Here is a 23,369-nt window from a genome sequence, read left to right as displayed (position 1 = left end):
GCAGCAGCAGACGTGTCATGTAAACTCCCCACAGCTGACTGTATTTACTGCACCGGTGGCTTGGCTAATTATGCCTGGTTCTCATCCATCTGTATACATCGATATTGCAGCTATAACAGCTGTAAAGTCATGGCAACAACTTTCCAGAAGGTACCATAGTGCTTAAGGACTTAAACCAAAGCAGAAGGTGGCCGCTTCCTGTTGTAAACTTAAGAGATCCCTTGGGTCAGGAGTGGGCAATCTTATCCACTAAGAGCCAGTGTGTATGCAGGTTTTTGGGATAACCTTTAAGGTCAGCTGTTCAAACCCAGGTGTGAGGACTCTTTAGCTAATCAGTCCTCTAATTAGGGAGTTGCAGCGAAAACCCGCATACACAGCGGCCCTTTCTGGATAAGATTGCCCACCTCTGCCTTTGGTGGTATTTCGGTCAGTGGGCTAGGATGCTATCCCTGTGATCAGAAAGCTGCTGGTTTGAATCCCAGAATTGGCAGAGTGCTTTCGCCACTGGGCCGTTGAGCGAAGCCCTTAACCCCCAGCTGCGCCAGGGACTGTCTGACTCTGCTTTCTGAAAAGAACATACGTCACTTTGGATAAAAGCATTTGCAAGGTTAGAAAAAAAAATTAAAAATCTGAGTATGTCCCAAAAATTCAGCTATTTAAATGTTATGCCCTGGAGAGCAATGAGACCCCCCCCCCTGCAAGAATCTCGAGGGCCGCTTCACGCGGGAAAGGATGCGGTTTTGTCAGATGGCCCCTGCCAGGCTGTCTGGAGTTACGGATGCATTCCCTCCCTGCCGACACGTCCCCCCCTAATATATTCGGGGGCACTTACGGCCCAGACCTTAATAATGTTTGCTGGGCCACCGTTTACGAGTGATATGTGTCCTTAGGATGGGAGCTCGGCTGTGACAAAGAGCCTGTAGATTCCCAGACAGACCTTCTGCAGCTGCTGCCCCAGGACTTAATAACTTGGGAGACCATTAACTTATAAGAGGTGCCAGGATCCTCAAGAGGCTGTAATTGATCAATCAGTACTGGCAGCTATGCGGCTTGGGTGGGGGGGCTGGAGATGTATTGCGGTGGTCAGGACACCATCTACTCCCATGGCCTCATCTGCTACCACTCCCTGCCAAACCCCAAACAGCATCTCCACTGTGGCACAAAAAAGACCAGGAAGAACAAAAAAATCTTACAACATTACTGATTGGCTGCTATGACCAGTCTGTGTGGAGGCCAGGTTTTGGCGTTAAGGCCTGTCTCTGTGAAGGCCCAGTTTACCTCCTAAGACCAGTCTCTGTGACGGCCAGGTTTTGGCGTTAAGGCCAGTCTCTGTGAAGGCCCAGTTTGCCTCCTAAGACCAGTCTGTGTGGAGGCCAGGTTTTGGATGTCAGGCTCACTAAATGGAGGGTGATTTTATTATAGTAATTTATCCAAATCACCGCAGGACCCGACGTGGATATCAAAAAGAATGTAACACTTTTTCTGAGGCACTGTGTGAAAGAACTCAGATCCTTTCAACACTTCTGTGATTCGCAGAAATTACTACATTGCATTTCATACAGATTTAACATTTCATCCAATAAGAGAACGCTCAACAGTAACCAGGGAAAGCTATGCATTTATTAATGCTCTCCCCATCAGGAACACAACCAGTTGTGTCGTTTTTGTGGTAAGTGTTGGAACAGCATTTTTTTTAACTGCCAGACTAAGGACAGTGTGAAACAGGGCACCTGGACACAGAGGCTTATATACATCTATATACACTGCAGTGTGCATGTAAACAATACATCATACAGGGCTGTAATAATTATAGTGGATTACATAAACAAATACTAATCAGTTAAAGTGATCAGTGCCAGTCTGGGGTGGGGGGGTGAATATTCACAGGAACGGGGGTGATAAGAGGAACGTTTATAATTAAGTCAATGTTTTTTTATTATCAAATCGCGCACAGGTAGGTCCAGCTTCGTGAGCGTCAGATCGTATTGCAGTTTTCATTGGTCCACGTTTTGCATACCTGCCTTCACTGTCTTACCTTAATTAACCACCGGCTCTCCAGGGCACCGCTTCCATTTAAGGTTAACATTGACTGGGAGAGGCGCCGCGGTGGGTCTGAGCCAAACGTAACGCTTGGCAATCGGACCCAGACGAGCGTGCCGTCGGTTCCCCCGCTTCTTCGCGGATCATTTTTAGTAACACCCCCCTCTGTGCTGCTCCCGTGAAGCGTCCTGAGCGCTGCTCGGTGATGCACGCATTTCCCCGGCGCTTTGTACCTCTCCCTCGTTATCGCCCCCTCATCGTTTTGCACCCTCTTTTATACCTTAGTCCCCAGACATTGCTTATACTGAGAGGGGAAAAAAACATAAAAATTCTGATTACCGACAGAAAACAAGAAATGCTACACAAGTAATTCTGCGTTTTGCTAGCTCTATACTACAGGCTAATGTCATTATTGTTTTGGATGCGAATTACTCACAATTCTATTTTGCTTTTCACGTGCAAGGTAAGCGATAGGAATCCAGTAATCCACTATTGCAAGGAGCTAAATGCTTTAGTGCCAAATTCGGGATATGATGAATTATAACCTCCCAAAAGAGTATGGCTTCAATACCGGTAGATTAAACTGAACACCGTCTGGATACTAGTGTGGCAGTAATTCAGAGTGGTGTAACGCTGTTTATTCTCCAATCCCTGTTACTGAGATGCTTGAAAATATAACAAGACATTTGGCAAGTATTAAGCTTCTGCAAGGTGCCATGCTTCCGTGGTACTCTGCTTCCGTATTTTTTTTTTTTTTTTTTAGCTTACGACCTTTTTCATTTCATCTTATTTTCCCGCGAAATGAGATGTAAAGGCTCTTTCCCGCCAACAGTTCGCAGCAGCTGAGGAGAGGTCTTTTACTGCTCGCTAATGTCCTTGGCACCTTCTTAAATTGAATTTTAATTTCAGCTATGCAGGTTTATGCCTGGAGACAGATGAGTCAATCTAGCTGACTAATGTAATCTAATTAAACCCAGGTCTCCCGAAGATTTATTCCGACTTCCCTCGGAATGCCGCCCATCTTGCTGCATTGGGGCCGGATCATGTCTGTGCGCCGGGCCTTGTGCAGTCACGTCGTAGTTCTGTTTGCTTCCGATCTGTTCCTGGCGCGCTTTGAACTTGATGTGCTGTTCGGTGCACCGACAGAGCTCCGTCCGGGGTCGAGGTCCGTCGCAGATACGGCTGTTGAACATTTCTGCTCCTTAGCAACGTTGAGACGAAAGCCCCTCAGAAAACTGCCAGCCGCCTTGTGGTGCTCTAGGGTGCAGAGCGACCAGGAAGAGCTCGACTGAATGGTTGTGGCTGTATTTCCAAGAGGAAATCGGATGCTTCAGGAGAATAAAATCATAACAAACAGTAACAACCAACTATATAAATGGTAGAATAGTTACGTCTGCACTGAGCCCTTGAGCAAGGCCCTTAACTCCCTGTAAAATTCTCCAGGGTTACTGGATAGATGGCTGACCCTGTACTCCGACCCCAAGTTATATGACTTTAAAAAAGGAGAGCAAGATGGGATATGTTAACACCAACATACTGCAATGTACCTATTCCCATACTAGTGTGCAAATACGAATAAAAGACTGCGAATGTCATGGAGACTCCTCTAGATGCATCGCCTGTGTTTTAAATACACGAATGAGCCAGTTAACTAACTGGTTCGATCACACTAAATGCCACATATGGACTGAGGCCCAGAACAGGACCGCAACAGAGTGGCAGTTGACATGTATTTGTGTCCCTTCATAATTCATACCCCCCGTCCTGCTGCATGTAATTTTTCCTGCTCAGATGTCTCCTTCACGCATCGTCGTCCCTCCCCCCCCTCATCCCCTGGTTGACGTACGTAATCTTGACACCAGAAAAACACTACCCATCCCCACATTTGCGCTTTGGACGTCTCCTCCCATGCTGGCTGGCCGATCCCATTACTTATTCATGACTGTTTCCGTGGCGATCCGTTTCCAGCTGTTTACATCACATCTGCTCCCACCCACACTGGCTTTCTGTGTTTTTTTTTTTTTTTTGTCTTTAGCTCCTTTATCGTATGTATCGAGAGCTCGCGCAGATCAGGGCTTTCTGGACCGCGCTGCTCAGAACCTTCCAGACGCTGAAAAGCCAGAGCAGCGATCGATACCAAAATTAAATCCGCAGCCTTGCTGCCTTAATATGGCTGCAGCCTTTTTCGGATATTGGGTGAGATGTTGTTGAGAATAAACTTCACTGGGCGTGATCCCAGCATAGAGAGTGACACTAAATGTATGTTTCTGCCAGCGTACAAAGTAATTTGATTTCTTTAAAGGGAATTTCAGTTTTTTTATTTTACTAGTTCACTTGTAGTGTTTAAGTACCATATGGCTGTAATATTTGTGAAAAACGTTAGTTTGAGTCATGCAGCTTTGGGGAGGGGGGCGGATTATTGGGGGCATACAGGCAAGAACGGTTTTGATGTGAGGGTGAAACACTTACTCAGAAGAAATTAATTTAATTTCAATTTGGACGTAGGCATCGGCGAACAAATAAACAGAGAGAGAGGGCAGGATAGGAGTCAAACTCCGCATGGATTTTTCATGTCTGAGACAGAGCAGAAGGCTGCAGGGAAGGTCATGTGACCCTGGGACCAGGGTCACATGACCATCTCTGCCAAGACAGCCATGCCTCCCTCCAGGTTACGATATTAGAGAAATGAACCTGGAGAAAAGAAGAGGGATGAAAAAAGAGAATCGGCAATTGGTGAAGAGACGTAGGTCGCCGTGCGTGCAGCTGCGGGTGGAAACCTCACCTGCTGGACCCTCTCGGGCTTTACTGAGCAAGCTCAGAGACGACGCTGCCGGTAATGAAAGCCTGGCTGCAAAGGGACCACGCACACGCTGCCATTTTCCACCTGACAGCCCGCCTTCGGACGCAATTCCAAAGCCGCGTGAGTCTAATTCAGCGTAACCCCCTTCGGCCATGACTTCTGGGGGTTAACGGCTTATTAATCCCGCGGGGGGTCCCCGCTGGCCCGTAATCGCCGATACAGAGCCCACAGTGAGGTGCCTGGACTCCCCGCGGGGAGCTAACATGGGTGATACAGTACTATAGCTCTGGCAGAGGCTTTTACGGGAGGGAAACAAAGGGGTCTCGATAAAACGCTCCATAAAAGCTGACAGGCGTGCAGGGGCAATCATCGCATTCAAATTCATTTATTCCTTTCCTTGAGGGTCTGCAATGTAGCCGCGTGAGGTTATGAATGTGCCCGGCTGTGCATACAGCTGCACATGACCCCCCGTGACCTCTACCCAGTCAGTCACAGCTGGATCCACTCTGCTGATTGAGATAAAAGGGCCAGTCGTGCCAATGAGGGGAGTCTGACACCGCTTGTTGCCGTGGTGACCTGCCAGGCACTGTGCTACTTGGTTCCTATTTCTTACATTACTTATGTAATTTCATTCCTATCCCCATGTTGATTCTGTTGGGTTCCAGTCCTTGTCCCTGGATTGTTTTGTATCGTATTTACTAGTGAACTGAACTGGCATTCTGGTGTGGTAGTTTCCCCCACTAACACGAGAGTATGGGTCTTGTACAGTATGTGGTCTCAAATCCCGTCAAGTTTCAGGATGCATGGCGCATTAAGCGGGAATTTCACCTTTCGCTTAATCACGGGGGCTAATATACAAACAGCAAACCCATCGTGATGTCGCACTCTGTTTATGCACCGGTCCCCCGGGTCTGTACACGCGCGTCCTCTTCACCGGTTAACAGAGAGTGGGAAGGCATTAGGTTAGCATTAGCGCAAACGAGAGCGAAAATGTAAATGTCCCTCGACAGATTTTCACCTTACAGACTTCAGTGCTTTATGGCTTTGCATAAAAATGCGTTACAGCAGTAGCTGGCATCCTCCCAGGGGGAACCGCTTGCAGCCCCCTTGTGGGCGACGTGCCACTGACACGGAATGTGTAACTAGACGGCGTCGGCCACGGGAAGCTAACCGGGACGCTCGCTCCGGGCTGGACGGGGAGCGGACACTGGCATGGGGGGGGTGAGGGGCAGGAGGGGAGATGGGTTTAACAGCAGTGGGGGAAAACGACACAATCAAAAGAACCATTTTAGTTTCTGTGCAAAGGAAAATGACAATGGACCTGGAGTGAAGTTAGCTGGGTGGTGCAATGGTTAGCACAGCTGGAGACCAGGGTTCGTGTTCTCGCCCTGGCTCTCTGTGTGTAGCGTTTGCATGTTCTGCCCGTCTCCTCGTGGGTTTTCCTCTGTGCATTTTGGACTCCCTCCACAATCCAAAAATATGGTAACTGCCCTTACGAAAATTAACCATGGTTTTACTATGATTAAATAACCATGGTTTACAATGGTTTGCCGTTTTTCATGGTTTGTTGGGTAACTATAGAAACCATGACTATGGTTTTATCATGGTTTCGCTACAGTTAAACCCTAGTATAATCTTGGTCATAAACCATGGTTTTTGTTTTACCATGATCTTTCCAAACCATGCTTTTTACAAACCATAGTAGTACCATAGTTACCATGAAGTGCTATATGTAAACCATGGTACTACTATGGGTGGTACCAAAGTACCATGAGGTACCATAGTAAAACTATGGTTACTGCATAATAACCATAGGAAACCATAGTGAATTTTCATAAGGGTGGAACTGCCAAATTGTCCATATGTGTAAATTGTGTGTGTGGCCTGTGATGGGTTATTTCCTGCTTTACTCCACACTGCCGTGACCCTGCATAGGTCAAGAACGCTGGCCGGTGCCAGATCAACGAGATGGGGAACATTAACCACAGTGTTACCTGATACCCAAAAACAGGCCGCCTCCTCATACAAATGACAATGTGCATTTTGCAGTGTAATGTATACAAAGCATTATGGTAAACCATGAAGGTAACCTACAATCTCAACAAATAGACATAAGAGCTTAATCCACATACAAATGACAATGTGCATTTTGTGGCGTAGTGTATACTAAACATTACGGTAAACCATAACCATATAAGGTAACCAGACATATATGCTAAATAAATTCAGCAGAGGTAAGAAACCAAAAACCTTTGAGGAATCCATGACTGTGCTCATAGCCTTCTCCCCAGGATGGCTCATTTCTGCTTTATTACCATTTGAAAGAGGTTCTCAGCAGACTGATGATGCCATTCTGAAGCATGTGAATGGCCTTTCTTTGCTCTGCTGGTGAGTGTCACTAATTTACATCGTCTGCTGTCCAAGCCAAGGCCTCATATCTCCAGACTTCGCCGGATTCCTGCATAGTTTTGCAGTAAATCTTAATTAGGGCCGAGACACTGGGTGGGTTGACTTGGTGGGATGAGATTAGCGCCACACCTGCCTGGTCCCAGGAAGCACGTGGGCACACCCTGTCGCTCCCGTACCCCCACTGCATGCACGTAGTTCCGCCTTCCTTTGTTCATTTTCCAGAATGACACACGGCCATTTTTATTCATCCATAAATCCGCAGACACACCGAACGTAATAAGAGAATAATGGAAACACTCTGATCCTGTATGAAATGTTACCAGAATTTAGTCTGAAATTTACATGGACTGATGTCTATAAATTGCTTGCAGTGTGTGACTGTGATTATATGTTATATTATATTATATTGCACCCCATCCACTGTGTCCCCTACAATGGACTGGATTCATGTCCACTGTGTGTTCTTTATGGTGGCCTGACACCGTATTCATGGTGTCCCTAATTATGGGCTGGCACCCCAGCCACTGTGTCCCTTAGGATGGAACCGGCCTCTCGTCCAAGGTGTCACCTAGTTGGTGTTGTTGGTGCTTTGGAGAAATGAAAGAACATCTGTTTTATGTGTGAATGAACATAAATAACCTTGTGATTATGAATTGCTTCTGACAATACAAGAGGAGAGATTTTAGCTGAGATTCTTCCTGTATTTGAATGTCTTAACTCTCCTGCTCGCTCTTCTGTATTGTTTTACGTCTATGAATTGTCCAGCCTATTAATTCATTTTGGTGTGTGGGGTAAATTAAATCCTCAGCACTGAGGCACACATTACCCACCCACGCAGCCATCTTAATCACCGACCCCCGACTGCATTCATCTCGGCCACGGTGCTGAAGGTCAGGCTAACCGAGTTTCCCTGCTGACAATTTTCTGCGACCTTCTGGTCATGGATCCGGGCATTCTTTGCTCCGAACGCGCGAGCAGGGTTCCGGTAATGAGGCTCCCCTGTCCTTCCCTGACGGGATCAGACTGACGGAGGTTTTCTCTGGAATCCGGGCCAAACCGGAGCTCCACGTGATTCCTGTGGATTTGGCAGCGGCCCACAGCCAGCCAGGCTGTTGCAGAGGTCGCTAATCCCGGACCTATACTCCTCTCCTTCCTACCTGGATTTCTCCGGAAGTCACTGTCCCTGTATACCACTGTATACCTGCTGCGGTTCAGCACCTGTGCAATGCCACTAGTTAGCTATCTCCCTGTGCTGATGAGATTGTCATGGAAACTATAACTCCTATTAGTCAAGATTCTCTGTTTGCTTTTTGTACATCAGTACAGGAACTCACGCCACCCAGTCAGTCACACGTAACATGTGGCAAGGTTAGACAGGACAAAACAACGCAAATGCACTCACAGGACATCAAAGCAGACATGCATTTAGGAACTGCAGAAGTGTGTATTTATGGAATAAACATGAAATAAATAGTAGAAACGGCCGACACAAGAAATATTGCTAAATGAAGTATAAATATCTGAAATAAATATAAAAGAAATGGCTGAAACAGCTAATATGGTAAAGTACAGTGCAATGCACAATATTGCTCTGTCCAGCAAAATGTACTGTGCAACATTCCCTGCGTGCTATAGGGTCTATTACTCTGTTTTAACCAGGGCAATCTGGCAAAACTACGTTACCAGAGGCAACATTAAAAAAACCAATTCAGCAGAGGCCTGGGGAGCACAGACACTTATGAAAATGGCTTCACGTTCGCCTCGCTTCTCCCGCAATAAAACAGCGAAGGAGGAAGGAACACTTACAGCAGCTTTATACCGTCGTCTGTGAGCCTCTCGGCCATTTCTCTATCGCAGCTCTCCTTGGATCATTTAGATCCTAATTGTGAAACTTAATCCGTAACACATAACTGTTTTTGAGTCATCCGGCGGCAGTAAACGTGCCTTTCGGTGCGAGTTCACCTTCTCGGAGCTGCCAGTGACGTGCGCTCACTGGCCAGGTCCTTATCTCTGCGGGCTGCGATCTTTCGAGTGTGAATAGCATCTTATTGATTGGCATGAAAATGTTTTCTAATGTTGCAGATTAGGTTTGCGGCTTGCTCGCTAATGGCTAGATGGGGGTTCGTTTTCAGTCTATTTGCGAATTAAGTTCCAAATTGAAAATCTATATAAACATAATAAAGGGTGATTTCAAAAGTATACTGAAATACGGCTTATATTTTTCTTCATCCAACAGGGCAGGACTACTTGTAAAAACAGATATATCAAAGCTTTTTTGTTCCCTTTAGTGAAGTGCTGTTATATAAATCTTACTAATGAAGATGTAATTGTGTTTTTCTTTGGAGACTAATAAAATCAAACTTGTTCCTTCTGTGCAAATTTTACTTTTGATGTTTACCATAGAGGTATATGCATTATTGCAATAGATCGAATGATTATTAACATATTGAAGCTATTTAGTTTTATTTTTCTTATCCTTTATTTCATTCGGAAGGAGTTCAGCTGTTTGAATAACATGTTTCACATGTGTTTGTTAGCTGGCATTGACGTGTGACTGTATTTTGACTTGGGCCCTTCGAGCCCCTGGACTTAGGGGGGCCCCGAGGAAAGTCCCCCGCTTTGTGAGGGCGGTTCGTGGCCATTTTCAGATGAAGCCATCCCATAGCTATGGCGGTGATAGTTATTTAATAAAGCCCAGGTCTGTCAAAACTGCTTTGCTAGTGTGGTTTTTGGCGCCTTGAGGTCCCTTCCGTTACTTCAGTTGTCTCAAAACGTTCGTGCTCAGGGACCTGTGATGTCTCAGTCTGCCCATGAACATCGTGTTCCAGGCTTCTGAGAGAAGATGACTGTCTCTTTGATAAGGAGGCACGTAGATCTAGCCATGATAGATAGATAGACATAGTATTAATCCCAAAGGAAACTGCATGTTTACAGTAACGCAACACACACATTAACATCAATAAACAATAACAATAAATAATAAATGATGATAAACAGTAACAGATCCTCCACAGATCTCATCCACATGGACAAAAACAACGTGGATCCCAGAAGAAGATCAGAGCGTAATCTGTGGAGCCCACAAGCTCTGATTCCATAGAGCTGACAGATCTTCCACCTTCACACTTCTGTCTGACTTTATTTGAGCTCTGTTGTTGCATATAATTACTGCAAATTTCACACTCAGGGTCAAAGCCGAATACCTCGTAGGTTTGGCAGGATGAGCTGGAAATAGTTGTTCTTTCTCCTGAGGTCAAAAAAGAGAGATTCTCTATTTTTGCTTGACTTGTTTTTTTTCTTCCTCCATCTATATATACCAAGCGTTCGGTGCCTGGAGGACAGTCTGTTCATCTGGAGAGCTTCTCCTACCCAGCATCACGTGTTGAAGACCTCATTCCAGTTACGTTTCGCTTTAGCTTGGGATTTTTGGTATAGTATAGGAAAGTGAAGATATCCTTGGATCATTTATGTATGTTTTTTTCCCCTTAACCTTGTCTCTGAATATAAAGACCCCTTTTTCATCAACTGTGTGTAGGACTTCTCTGATGTTCTGCAGAAGTCCACCTTAATTGCCTCTCCGTGTCTCTCCTTCGACACTAACAACACAGAATGTCAGCTGGTGTTTACTTTTACCCGTTTTTTTCTTGGTGTGATGGTTGGCAATCATTCATTACCGTGATGAACAAACTGGATACATAAAGGGCCAAATGTGAATGCACAAAAAAAAAAAACACCTCAAAGAGTTCTTTTAAGGAAAAGAGATTCAATTTCCATAGAATGTCTCTCTCTTTGCTGGTTACAGTGCTATTGCCAGAGTGGTGGGGGGGTGGGGGTGGGGTGCATTAATGTTCTTTGAACCTTGCCAGTTAATGCTCTTAATTGGCCAAGTGCCTTTTCTCTCTAGTTGCGGTGCAGAACAACTTTTTAATCTTCCTGTTCATTGTTCATCTGTAAACATCAGAATTTACTCTCTTTTGTTCAAGGGTGAAAGATTGAGTGAGTGCAAACAATGGTAGAGTCCTATTAACATGTGGGCTATTCCTGGTGGTTTGTTGTGCTGTCTGTGAGGGAGATGGCCACCGTGGCCCCCGTGCCACGGACGTGGCTCTGAAGTTGCCCTTCCATGTGCCGGTATCAGTCCCATTTCGTGGTTTTCTGTGACACAAGTTAATGTTCTTTGTACTGCAGAAGGAAGCTGCAGAATATTTAAGCTTCTAGGGCCTTTACTCAGAGTGTGACTCACCGGTTTACGATGCTGTGCCTGCGATTGGAGGGATGTTGGTGCAAATCACAGGGTTGACAGCGATTCCACTGTTGGGCCCCTCAGCGAGGCCCTTAACCCCTAATTGCTCCAGGGACTGTCTGACCCTGCTTTCTCAATTGTATGTCGATTTGGAGAAAAGCATCTGCTACATAGCTAAAATGGAAAAATAACAGAACCTGCAACACACTGGTGTCTGTCTGTCTCGCAGTGCACGTCAAAGCCGGCACGTGTGAGGTCATTGCGGCCCACCGCTGCTGCAACAAGAATAAGATCGAGGAGCGATCCCAGACCGTGAAGTGCTCCTGCTTCCCTGGGCAGGTCGCCGGGACGACGAGAGCCGCGCCCTCCTGCGTGGATGGTAAGACCCTCCTCCTCCATCCTGCACCCCGGATTCGCTTCACATGCTGTGCAGACAAGGGGGTCATTCAACTTCAATTCATGGGTGCTGCAATTGACATGCATGGGCATGTCAAGCCGCAGTGTTTACCACCACTCAGTCCAGGCATTTGTGGGGCCCCCAGCTGGCCACGAACAGTCACTACACTTGGGGTTGGGTGGGATGACTTTTTGAGAGTGGCCCCAGAAACAGCAAACCATGCCACTGGACATGACAAACGTGGTGGACATCTGGAGAATCCTCTTTAGAGGTGTAGTAGAGGCACATTCTCAAAAACAGAAGCCATAACAACCCAGTTATTAAACTATTTCTCACTTGTGTGCTCTTCCCCTTATGCTGACATTATTTTGTACACTGCAAGGGCATGGATCTGTTGGAACGTCCCAGAACTTCTCCCCGACTGATGTCTCGATGGGCTCGGGGAGTACGTTATCAACAATCATTCAAACACGCCCACGCAGGGGCTTCTCAGAGACAGCAGGGAGGCTTAGGAGCGTCAGGCACGCGGCGTACAATGAAAGCAGAGTGAGCGGGGGCCAAGTCATTTAATACCGTGTCAACACTGTCCACTTGACAGCACGATCGATTTTTATCTTATTTTCCGTACTGTAACAGTGCCGGCTCAGCCTGCTGGCCTTTCTGGTGCTCGGAGCACACGGAAATGTCAAATGAGCCCCGATACCTTTCCCGGGCTCGGCCTCTGATGAGCTGACCTTAAAGTCGACACCTTGGACGTTCCTCTCCATGCTCATAACATGCGACCATGACATACGAAGCACTGAACACAACTACAGGAAATGCATTGTGCTAATTGACCTTTTTGGTCCTTCCCAGCCTCCATAGTTGCCCAAAAATGGTGGTGCCAAATGCAGCCGTGCCTCGACGGGGAGGAATGCAAAGTGTTGCCGGACCTGACTGGCTGGAGCTGCAGCACGGGTAACAAGGTCAAGACGACCAAGGTGGGTAGAAGGGTGAGCTTGGGCATCTCTGCAAATCAAGTGTCGTCTGACTTGGCTGCTATCTGGGCAGCTTTTGGTGATGTATGTGTCCTAGGGTATGCTGACACATACATCCCGGCCAGCAGAGGTCATCATAATAAATCAGGCGTATTTTTGGAGCTGAAGGAGCAGCCAGCGATGGTGGAAAATGCCTGACACAAGAGTAGCTATGTCATGATCAAAGATTTACAGTATACATAAGGTTAAATAAACATACACAAAAGTACAAGTCAAAAAAGAGTTTGTACAAAAGACCATAAACCAAAATCCAATCCAAAGTCAGAACACCCTTTCTCTTCCAATCTTCTGGTCTGCTTTTATCCTTTCCTTGACGGAGGTGGGACTTCCTCCTTGTTGGCAAATCAGAAGTTTCTTCCAGGGCCAGTAGCTTGTAAAACAGATCTCTGCCTCGTCCGACCACTGATCTACTAGTTCTTCACCTGTTTACCCTGGTTAAAATCTCTCAGCAAGACTGGATGCTCTTATGTTTTTCTACTAGGAACATAGTCATGGTGTCCTGATTTGAGCAGCTCTTCTGTTCAGCTCTTACAGTGTTTTATAATATACAACTAGCTCCTGTTCGAATGCTAACTTGTACTTGCTAACTTGCCATGGTGTTCTGATGGTATCGCAGTCGACCGTGACACCCTTTTTGAGTTTGCTCAGCCTTTAGCCTGTCTGGCTTTTTAATGCGTGAACCTGCCCCTGAACGTGGTTGGAATTATTATTTGCTGCATTAGAGGGTTTAGTAATTGGTGGCTGATTCACCAGCTGGTCATATTCTCCTCTGGCTGGTTTGAATTTTGGAATCTCCTCATAATTTGTGCCCAGACCCTCCTCCCCCTTCCCCAGGGTCGGAGAGAGAGCCCCCTGCTCTCTCGCCCTGAGGATCCCTGCCGCAATTAAAGTTTGATCGGGCTCGTTAATAATGCAGATGGCGTATCTCAGCTAATCAGCCGCACGGTGGTTTGGGCGCGGTACGCAGGGAAGAGGGAGGGCTTCATAGCAGATCGTAACTTAAGGAGGAGGAAAGAGGAACAGAACTGCGAGTCGTCTTTGCTGCAGAATGCTTTTGCCAGGAGTAACAAATTGTGGGCCGCGGAGGAACATATCATGTTTAAGGTACCCCCCCCCCACCACAGAGGCAGAGAATTCGAGCTCCATCTTAGCTGGCCTCAGATGTGATATTGCTGGAGGAAGACAGGCCTCCCTTCTGGATTACCGTGTGAAGGAACATGGAGAAGGAACATGGAACATGGAAAAGGAACAAAGATGACCAGCCTCCCTTCTGGATTACCGTGTGAAGGAGCATGGAGAAGGAACATGCAACACAGAGAAGGAACAAGGAAGACCTATCTCCCTTCTAGATTACCCTGTGAAGGAACATGGAGAAGGAACATGAAACATGGAGAATGAACAAGGAGTCTCCCCCCTCGATTGCCCTATGAAGGAACATGTAGAAGGAAAATGGAACATTGAGAAGGAACAAAGATGACCAGCTTCCCTTCTGGATTACCCTTGAAGGAACCTGAAGAAGAAACAAGGAACACAGACAAGGAACAAGGAAGACCTATCTCCCTTCTAGATTACCCTGTGAAGGAACATGGAGAAGGAACATGAAGCATGGAGAATGAACAAGGAGCCTCCCCCCTCGATTGCCCTATGAAGGAACATGTAGAAGGAACATGGAACATTGAGAAGGAACAAAGAAGACCAGCCTCCCTTCTGGATTACCCTGTGAAGGAACATGGAGAAGGAACGTGCAACATGGAGAAAGAACATATACAACATGGAGAAGGAACAAGGAAGATCTGTCTCCCTTCTGGACTATTCTGTGTAGCAACATGGAGATACTCACGCTGGAGATGAAGCTTTCCTCAAGCCCTGTTCCTGCACTCTGGTGGTAGCATCAGTCAGACCCAGTGCTTCATCTCCTTGGTGGATCCTGCCTGGTGTGTCAAGCTTTATGTGTGACAGTGCGGGCCTCTTGCCTCATGTGTGTGTGTATGGGGGGGGGGGGGGTTGATGGGATCTGCTGGATGATACAATACAAATTGGTTCAAAGCCGAATGAAAGGGCCACCTCTGCTGGATCAAACTATGACTGTCCATGGCTCCAGGGTCCTAAAGACCCCCAGAGACCAGCGGCGTTCCTGCAGTTCCGAGATGAGGGATTGCCGAGAACTTTGCATCAACACCGCTGCCACAAAGACGGTGATTCCTGCTGTGCTCAACAAAGCAGCTTCTGTTGTTTCTCTCTGTACCTAAGGGTCTCCGCAGCTGTTTGCTTTCACTCCCCGGGCAAAAGGGGGAAGGGTGTTTATCTGCCAATCCGACCTGTGTGCACTTTCATCTGGGCTCAATCCTCCCCTAGCCGGCGTTTCAAAGCCGACCGCGGACCTTTTTGTGCGAGTCGCTGTGCATCTTAAGGTCGCTTTGGCTTCTGAAGTTAGGGAGATAGCATTTTGGGTCGGGGGTGACGAGCAGGAGCCTGCGGCCCGCCCATCTGCCTATGTCTAGGTCCTGACAGAAACCCAAAAAGAACCTGGTTACTGAGAGAGAAGCAAAACAGGACAGTCCCATATAAACAAACCAGTGACAGCAAGGGACACAGCATTGCATGACTCTCAGTGACCTGACACTATCTCCCAAAATGGCCACCGTAACTGGAACATGAAAGCCTGAGACAGTTGACTAATATAATTTGTTATTGCTTAATATTTTTATAGTTTGGGAAGTAACTGATGTATTCAAGTCAGTTTCATTTTGTCTCAGACAGGGGGAGCTGGTGCTGAAGCTTGCTTAGGGTGCCACCTGGAATGGACTGGGATTGTTCATATTTATATACTTATATTGACTTACAGATTCTGAAGAGTATAAATTAGCTGGCTAAGGTGACGTATCTTAATATGCCTTAACGTTTTTCAGGAGAATTTACTTTATTGCTGTAATTGAAAACAACATATTCATTATAATCATGTGAGATGGTTACAATTCTGCACTGAAATGGGGGGATGCTATCTGTCTTTCACATTTAAAACTACTTAGCTACTTATTTAGAGCAAATTTATCTGGGTTTAAAAAAAAACACAACTATAGTACATGGAATGGTGAATATTGTATTACTGACCCATATTTATGCCGGTAAATTAGCAGCTTACAGCAGCGACTCTTTACAAAGAGTCGTTTAATGTGGAAGGTCGAGCTGTTAATATTGTAAATGCTGATTGAAGGTTTGTAGGCGGTTACAGGCACTAATGACAGCTTCATTGCTGCGGACCCCCTGCTCCATTTTAGCAGGGAATAAAGTCATTTGCAACGGGAGGCGGATTCTTGAAGATAAATGCGCCATTAAAGGAGGCTTTTCCACGTCGTGCCTTTGATGCCTCTGAGCAGATGTCTAATGTGAAGTGGCGGTTCCGGCCGTGAGAGGAAGCGGGTCCGGACGAGCTCGGTGCCGGTGTGGTGCCGGATGTGAGCTCGGTGTCGTCTTTAAAATGCAAAGCGCTCGCCTCTTTTCGCCTTTGAACTAAAGTGCATTTACTAAGTAAATGCTCATTGTTTTCACGCTTATTTATTTTAAATACCCTAATGGACCATTTCGGAGTATATTGCCCCTGTATTTAGCCTGACTGAAGTGAAGTGAAGTTTGTATTCCGACGTTTGTTTTTCCTTTAATTCTAAGTCAATGTGCTCAGCTTGAAAAACAACACAGACATTTCGCGATATGCAAAAGACCTGGACATAACTTGAAAACTGCATATTACATGTACCAGCTAATTTAGTAGCGTGCATATAGGGGGAGATGGCCGCTAAAAGTCACATGGGCAATTTATTCTGTGACGAGGTTATTGGTGAGAAATGTTACAGAAAATCACATCCTACATTTTTTTAAACATATACACGCGATTGCTTTTCATGAGAGAAGCAGCACTCTGAGGTAACCGCATATTTTGTCATTTTGATTTTTGACCAATTATATGAAAAAAAAAACTAATGCTAGTTTTTTATGTTTTAGAAACCTGCTGTTTGGTTAATTGTAAAACTGGCTCATGTTATAATGGAGGAATTTGTTTAGCTATATTTAAATAAATCATCCAAATCATAGGCTAATAGCATGGTTGTTAGAAAGGCTGCCTTGGGAACGTAGTTATTTAGTTAATTTTCCCACCCGGTCAACGTGGATACGCACAACGGTAGCGACATGTTATCGCGCCTGTAGGCCTGTTCGCTTACCTGGTGTTGTGCGTCAATGAATATAATACCACATCCACATCTACATACCCAGTTTGTACTACTGTTCGCTTCTGTAACCCATCGTACATCCTGACTTACAAGTTCCATTTATCTGACCAAATTGACCGCCTCTGCCAGCGTTAAACTCCCGACAAAGGTGGATGAAGTTACAATGAGATTAGGCTACGTGTGTTTGGGGCAAGTTGTCATTGTTACATTTTAACAGGCTACCCAGTGTGTTATTTCTTAGACACTTTGTTGGCCATCTGTGGATATATAGGAAATGCACTGAAATGTTTCTAATTTGATAGTGCCAATGAATTATTTCAAACACGTCATTGCCATTGTATTAATTATTTCCATTTTGATCTATTGCCTTTTTCATTAACACAAACCCTTCAATCTAAACAGGTTTAAGCATATCTATTTCTTTAATGAAATAATTGTGTAAATATGAGATTTTTTTTCAATGTTCTCCAGTGTGTTAGTTCTTCAATTCAATGGATTCTTATAGTTTTATAGTTTCTATAAATATTTTATTCATGAATAAAATGTTGGATATTAAATTGTTGATTACAATGTCAATTAATTACACTATGACAACTTGTCCCTGACGTGTGAGGGGCACGTTGTCAAAAGATACTTATTGATAATTAAATCAATATGAAATTAGCAATGAATATACAGTACAATGCATATTAAACTGTGCATTAATCACTTGTCTTTCTTCTGGCACGGTTATGACCATTCAACGAGGCTGCGTTTTCTAGTAATTCTGGAAAAACTCAGAATATTAAATGAGACAAAGTTACGGTTCCCCCAGCTGCATAAAAATATTGTGATTCCTATCACATTAAACATAAGTAACAATCGGATTTATGAAATATTTGCCTTTAAAAATCACTTTAAGTATAAGGCAGTACAGTCACAATCATAAATATGAAGTCGATCTGCGTTACGCACACGGCTCCTGAACATTCAACCACTTAATTTTAATTTATAAATTGCTCATCGCCAGACAGAATTGCTGTCGAAAGTGCTGGAATTTAACCAGCCTAAGCCAAGGATCAAGGTTAGGAGGAACCTTACAAAAAAGCATTTTCACAAAACGCCCAAGACTGCAACTGAAGGGGATTGCTTATATTCTCTGCAATTTTCTTGGTCGTTATTAAGGGATTACCGAAGGAGGTTTATGAGAATTGTTACTGGGTCAGCCTTATGTCTCCGAGCGACTGCGACTTACTTTAATAAGACAGTACATTTCCCAGCTTTTTGCGAAAAGGAGGAGAAGTTGCAGATATCTGGGCTTTTTTAAGTCGGAATAATCACAATGTAGTAAAATGCATACGGTAATCCACAACGCAAAACCAGAGTACGGTAGTTTAAACCGAAAAGAAATCAACCCCAAACGACAAGTTAAACACGGCAGAAACAGAAGCTTCTCAGGTCAATGCGGGCAAACTGCAGAACGTGCATGCAATGCAATGTAATCCTGTTTGTATACAATATACAACTATTTAATTAAGAAAAGTGTGAGTAAAATTGCGAAGCATAAGGGCACAAGTAAGTTCTCTCCATTCAATCCTTGTCGCCCCATTTATGCGGGGTCATAAATTGATATTGACAGTGTGGCCGGTGTAGAGCGAACGTGATGAATCGAGGGTATAACGAAATCTATTTCCCTCCCCGTTCACCGTCGTCGGAAGGCGAGAACAAACTCAGCCGAGGCTGCTCCTTCAATTTCTCATCTTCCGATGGAGCCGGGACTCGATCAATGGCAAATAATATCATATGGATGAGAGGACACCATCTGCTCCTCCCGCCGTCTCCCATTCCGGGGGTCCCGGCGACAAATTGGTACCGGCAAATTCTTACAAACGAGGTACAAAGGGAAACAGGGGCCGATAGGGGTTCGAGGGTGTGTTTTTTTTTTTACTCTATGTGCGTGCCTAAGATTCACCTGTGAGAGTAGCTGGACATGTGGAGAAACACGTGTCCGATGCTGAAGGATCGATCCCGGGAGTAGATCACGGCTGCTCGTCTCATATGCCGCGAAGTAAAGCATCAGCGCTTATCAGGTAGTGCTGCTTATTGACTAAAACAGTATCATAAATAAAAAAACACGCATTTACTCTCAATGTAGCGGCTCGCATTAAGTATGTATTACTATTATGTAATGTATATTGCACATTTCAATGTGATGTACTTCTCGCCAATGTAATACGTACGTAGACACGATGGGGCTGACAGGACTTAAGATGTTGGTCCTGTTGGTAGTTGTAAGAAGATCCATCAGCCTTGTGTGTGTGTGTGTGTGTGTGTGTGAGGGGGGAGGGATCCCGGCCTTGATGTAGCAAACATGCTTCAGATGAAACCACATTCCGTCTTCTACGGCCCTTAACAAATTGACCAGGCGCCTTCCGCAGGAGGCAGATGGCCAGGGGATCCTACCCGGAATGTGGCAGGAATACGCACCGCTCGGGTGCGACTTGAAAGTCCGTCCATCGGTAAGATGGCCATCACCTTGGCAAGATCCCCGGTGGTGGAAGAGACATGGAGCACACGGCTGTGAGGGGCGGGGTTTCCCTGTCAGGGTTAGCTTGGGTAGCGCTGTCAGTCATGATAAATCGCAAGACGTATTGATCGAGATCGCGCTGCCGGATGATGAGTTACACCAAGTGCCCGACCTCTTAGTCAGGTGGTACAATAATAAGATCGAGTCAAACAGCTTCGTTAATTTCTGTTAAGGTGCATTCTGATGGGAGTCATGGTACGTGTTTTACAGCTTTATAATGTGCAGATATCGGTATTTTAAATTTTCTTATTAGTATAAAATATAAATCCTTGTGAATCCTGCCTGCACTTTCTTTCGCTGCTGTTCTGTGAAGTATCCATGAAGAATTCATAATAATCAAACAAGCTTTCAAAATGCCGACTTTTTAAGAAGTTCTGCCCTGCGGTAAAATACGACGAGAGACTGCAGCGTTTCATTCATTACTTATTGTTTAACCTTTTTTTGTTTTACTAATATCCAAATACCAAAAAAACCCACATAATTAAATATTAATTCTTTACTTAAGTTCTTTTGACCTGAAACATTTTTTTTAATAACAATATGCTTTATCTCCCCTCAAAGCAGTACCCAGCTAGTTCGTTGTAGAGTAAAAGGACAAACACTGAAATAATACTTTCCATTGAAAACGTTTATAATATGGTACCAAGCTTTAAATTCGATAGAGTACGTGTCTGTATTTTTGTGCTAACTTGTTTCTTTTTAAATCTTTCACTCTTGTGATGTAGTCCATAAACAGTTAAAATAATTCAATGCACTTTGGCGTGTTTCAGCATACTCTGATTTTCCAATTAAAATGTGCACCCTGTTTTTCATTTGCGTTAGTTTTGCACATTCTGCTATGACTGGCTGTCTGCAACAGCTGACCTCATCCTGACTGTCCTTTTGTGGCCTTGGGAGGGAACCTTTGTTGGCTGGGGAAGGGGCTGGGGGAACGGATCTCACGCGCACATTCCATTCACTGAGGCGGCCCTTGATGAGCGTCGGCGGCCTGAATTCTAAGCAGACATTTGATGAATGGTGAACTTTATCGAGGACGTCCCCGATAATGGAACCGGCTCGCATCTGAGCACGCTCCCCGCGGCTGTGTGGGAATCGCCGGAGGCGTGGCCTTGCATGCAGATCACGGCCAATGGCTGCTCAGCGTTGGTGGGTGTCTGCTGGTCCCATTTTCGCTCGGCAGCCTGACCCGGGGGGTCCGGTCTGTCTTATTGTGTACGATGTGGGCTCGCTGATGTCAGGGCATTATGTTTCCAGGTCAGGTGACTGCACCGAAACGCAATTTTAGGGTCCTGCGTTATCACTCCGTGTGGTTATATTGCACCACGCAGATGGCCCATCTCAAGGATCTGCACCAGCTCGCTTGCAATATCATTACCCACCCCAGCTGCGGTCCATCTAGCAAAGTAATCTTTTTTTTATCGCTGTAACCGTGTGCTGTAATATTGAAGGTCAGCTCTCCTTTATTATAGAACTGACGTAGACATCTAATTCCTCTCTCCTATTCAAACTCTTCCCTGTGGTCCCAGGCTCTTGGCCTTTGCTCCTCACTTCGATATTTCTTGGCTTGTTTTTGTGCAACTGTAGAGTCACGTTTGGAAAACACCTGACATATCAGGACTTTAGTTTTAAATCACACACATGTGCATCATGAAAAAGTATCTGAACAGAGCAAAACAGAAGTTTTAAATAAAATGAACTACATACTTCTGATGTCTTGATTTATACTGTGTATAAGTTTGTGTTAAATGTAAACATACAATGTGTACATTTTCGCCCTGGGTGACTTATATGTTTATGCTGGAGCTATGTGAGTTTTTAACTGACCTTCTGCAGATTCTACTTCCTGTGTCACAACGTGCACTTCCTGTGTACTGACTCCATGATGGCACCGCCCAGAAAATGACCATCATAACTGATGTCTCCTTTTTCTTTCAGGTCACGCGATAGTTGCACCCTTCGAGACTCCAACGCCCAATGAAGGATGTCCGTTTTTTTTTTTTTTTTTTAAATACACACGTACCCACCAACCTATAAATAGCTATACAGAATATACTAACAGTCCCAAGACTGAACCACCCCCTGTCATGGCTGACTGGGGTTCTTAAATGCCAGCCCTGTCTTTTGCAGAATATCTGCAGATGGACGAGAGACTCACTGGCCTAAGTATCGCAACGACTAGACTTTTCAGACGTCAGCCTTTATCCCATAAACACGTGACCATGAAATCCACCAACGAACTGCCACACCTTTCCCCTACCATGCTGATGAAATTCCTTCACGTTCTTTCCATGGATCCGGCTCTGGATGAAAGTGACTCTCTACTGGGTTGGGATCCTTTGAAGCGGAACAAGCTGGTCAAAGACGAGGCTGATTATCTTAAAAGCCAGCCCAGATCAGTGGCCTCCATGCTAGAAGAATTCCACCCAAGGACACTTACACTACTTTTTTGATTAACTGAAGCATTTTTTGTCTTTCAAAACAAGATTTAAAATATGAGACTCTTTCCCTTTTTGAAGAATCATATGGGCTAAAAATTATTTTACAAAGGGCCTCCTTAATTGCAGAATGATAGAATAATCCAAGTAGATGTTATAATAAATGTTTAAACGTATAGGACTGTAATATGTGATTCACAAAATTAATCAGTCAACTAAGTCAAGCTCCACCAGTTTTAATATCTGTGTTTTTAAAGCCTGGTAAATGCTATTGAGTACATGTGTCAGTATTAGCTCAAATAAAACAATTTCAAATGAAAGCAAATCCTTTCTTTTTAATTAATGAGCTTTTAATCTGATGTTTTTGTGGGTGGGGAGTTTGTGTGGTGTTACAGAGTACAGCTCTATAATCCTGGTCCTGGAGACTAACTTTGCCTGGTTGTATAGTCCCTGCTTATTATGTATGTGATATGTTACATGCTACAGTCTTCTCTGGGGGACGGCTCACTGGGTTAGGCCTTTGAACCCCGTGCTTGGCAGAGTAGCCGCATCTCCATCGGGCCATTGTACAAGGCCCTAAACCCCCCCAGAAAAATTCTCCAGCGTGCTGGATGGACGGCTGACCCTGTGGTCAGATCCCAAGCTTCACTCTCACCTCTGTATATGTGTGTGTGTCTTTAAAAAGGAGAGCATGATGGGATATGTGACCATTAACAAATGTCATACAAAAGCTTATAAAAAAAGCTTCATTCATGTATATATATACATTATATCCATTGAATTTCCATAATGCTTATTTGGTGCAGGGTTGCCTGGAGCCTTTTCCAGTCTATCGTTGAATTGGCACTCATATGGGGGCACACAATAGGCAAATTAGCAATGTGCTTCTCAAACCACATTTTCAAAATGGTGTCAAATGAACAAGTCTTTCAGTCAACTGTGAACAGGATGGAAGTCATTCATGCATTTTTATAAAGTTTAATTATGTGCACTGGTGTGCGCCCTCTGATGCATACAGGACGGTCCCCCCCCCCCCTGGGAGAGGCTGCAGTTTAACACCCAGACCAGCATCTGCATAAGTGCTTATGGAAGATGGATGGAGGAAATGATGGTTAATTACGTATTTTAATTTAATGATTCAGATCTAAAAAAAATTGATGCATTGCTCCTTAATATCAAAGGTGAAATGCAGACATACATGTGGAGGTGCCCAATG

The 23,369-nt window shown here is 44.9% G+C and overlaps 1 protein-coding gene across 1 annotated transcript in view; it reads left to right on the top strand.

Moving 5' to 3' along the window:
• LOC111855220 (chemokine-like protein TAFA-2) overlaps positions 1-22,478 on the top strand; it is an 80,785-nt gene extending 58,307 nt beyond the window's left edge. Inside the window, exons 3-5 of the mRNA XM_023834024.2 lie at positions 11,722-11,871; positions 12,745-12,869; positions 21,654-22,478. Coding sequence (XP_023689792.1) covers positions 11,722-11,871; positions 12,745-12,869; positions 21,654-21,665 — 287 coding nt within the window. The 3' untranslated portion in view covers positions 21,666-22,478. The remainder of the gene's footprint in view (positions 1-11,721; positions 11,872-12,744; positions 12,870-21,653) is intronic.
• Positions 22,479-23,369: the final 891 nt, after the last annotated feature.

Source organism: Paramormyrops kingsleyae, chromosome 18 (assembly GCF_048594095.1).
Source record: "Paramormyrops kingsleyae isolate MSU_618 chromosome 18, PKINGS_0.4, whole genome shotgun sequence".
Taxonomy (NCBI): domain Eukaryota; kingdom Metazoa; phylum Chordata; class Actinopteri; order Osteoglossiformes; family Mormyridae; genus Paramormyrops; species Paramormyrops kingsleyae.
This window is presented reverse-complemented; position numbering and strand designations above follow the sequence as displayed.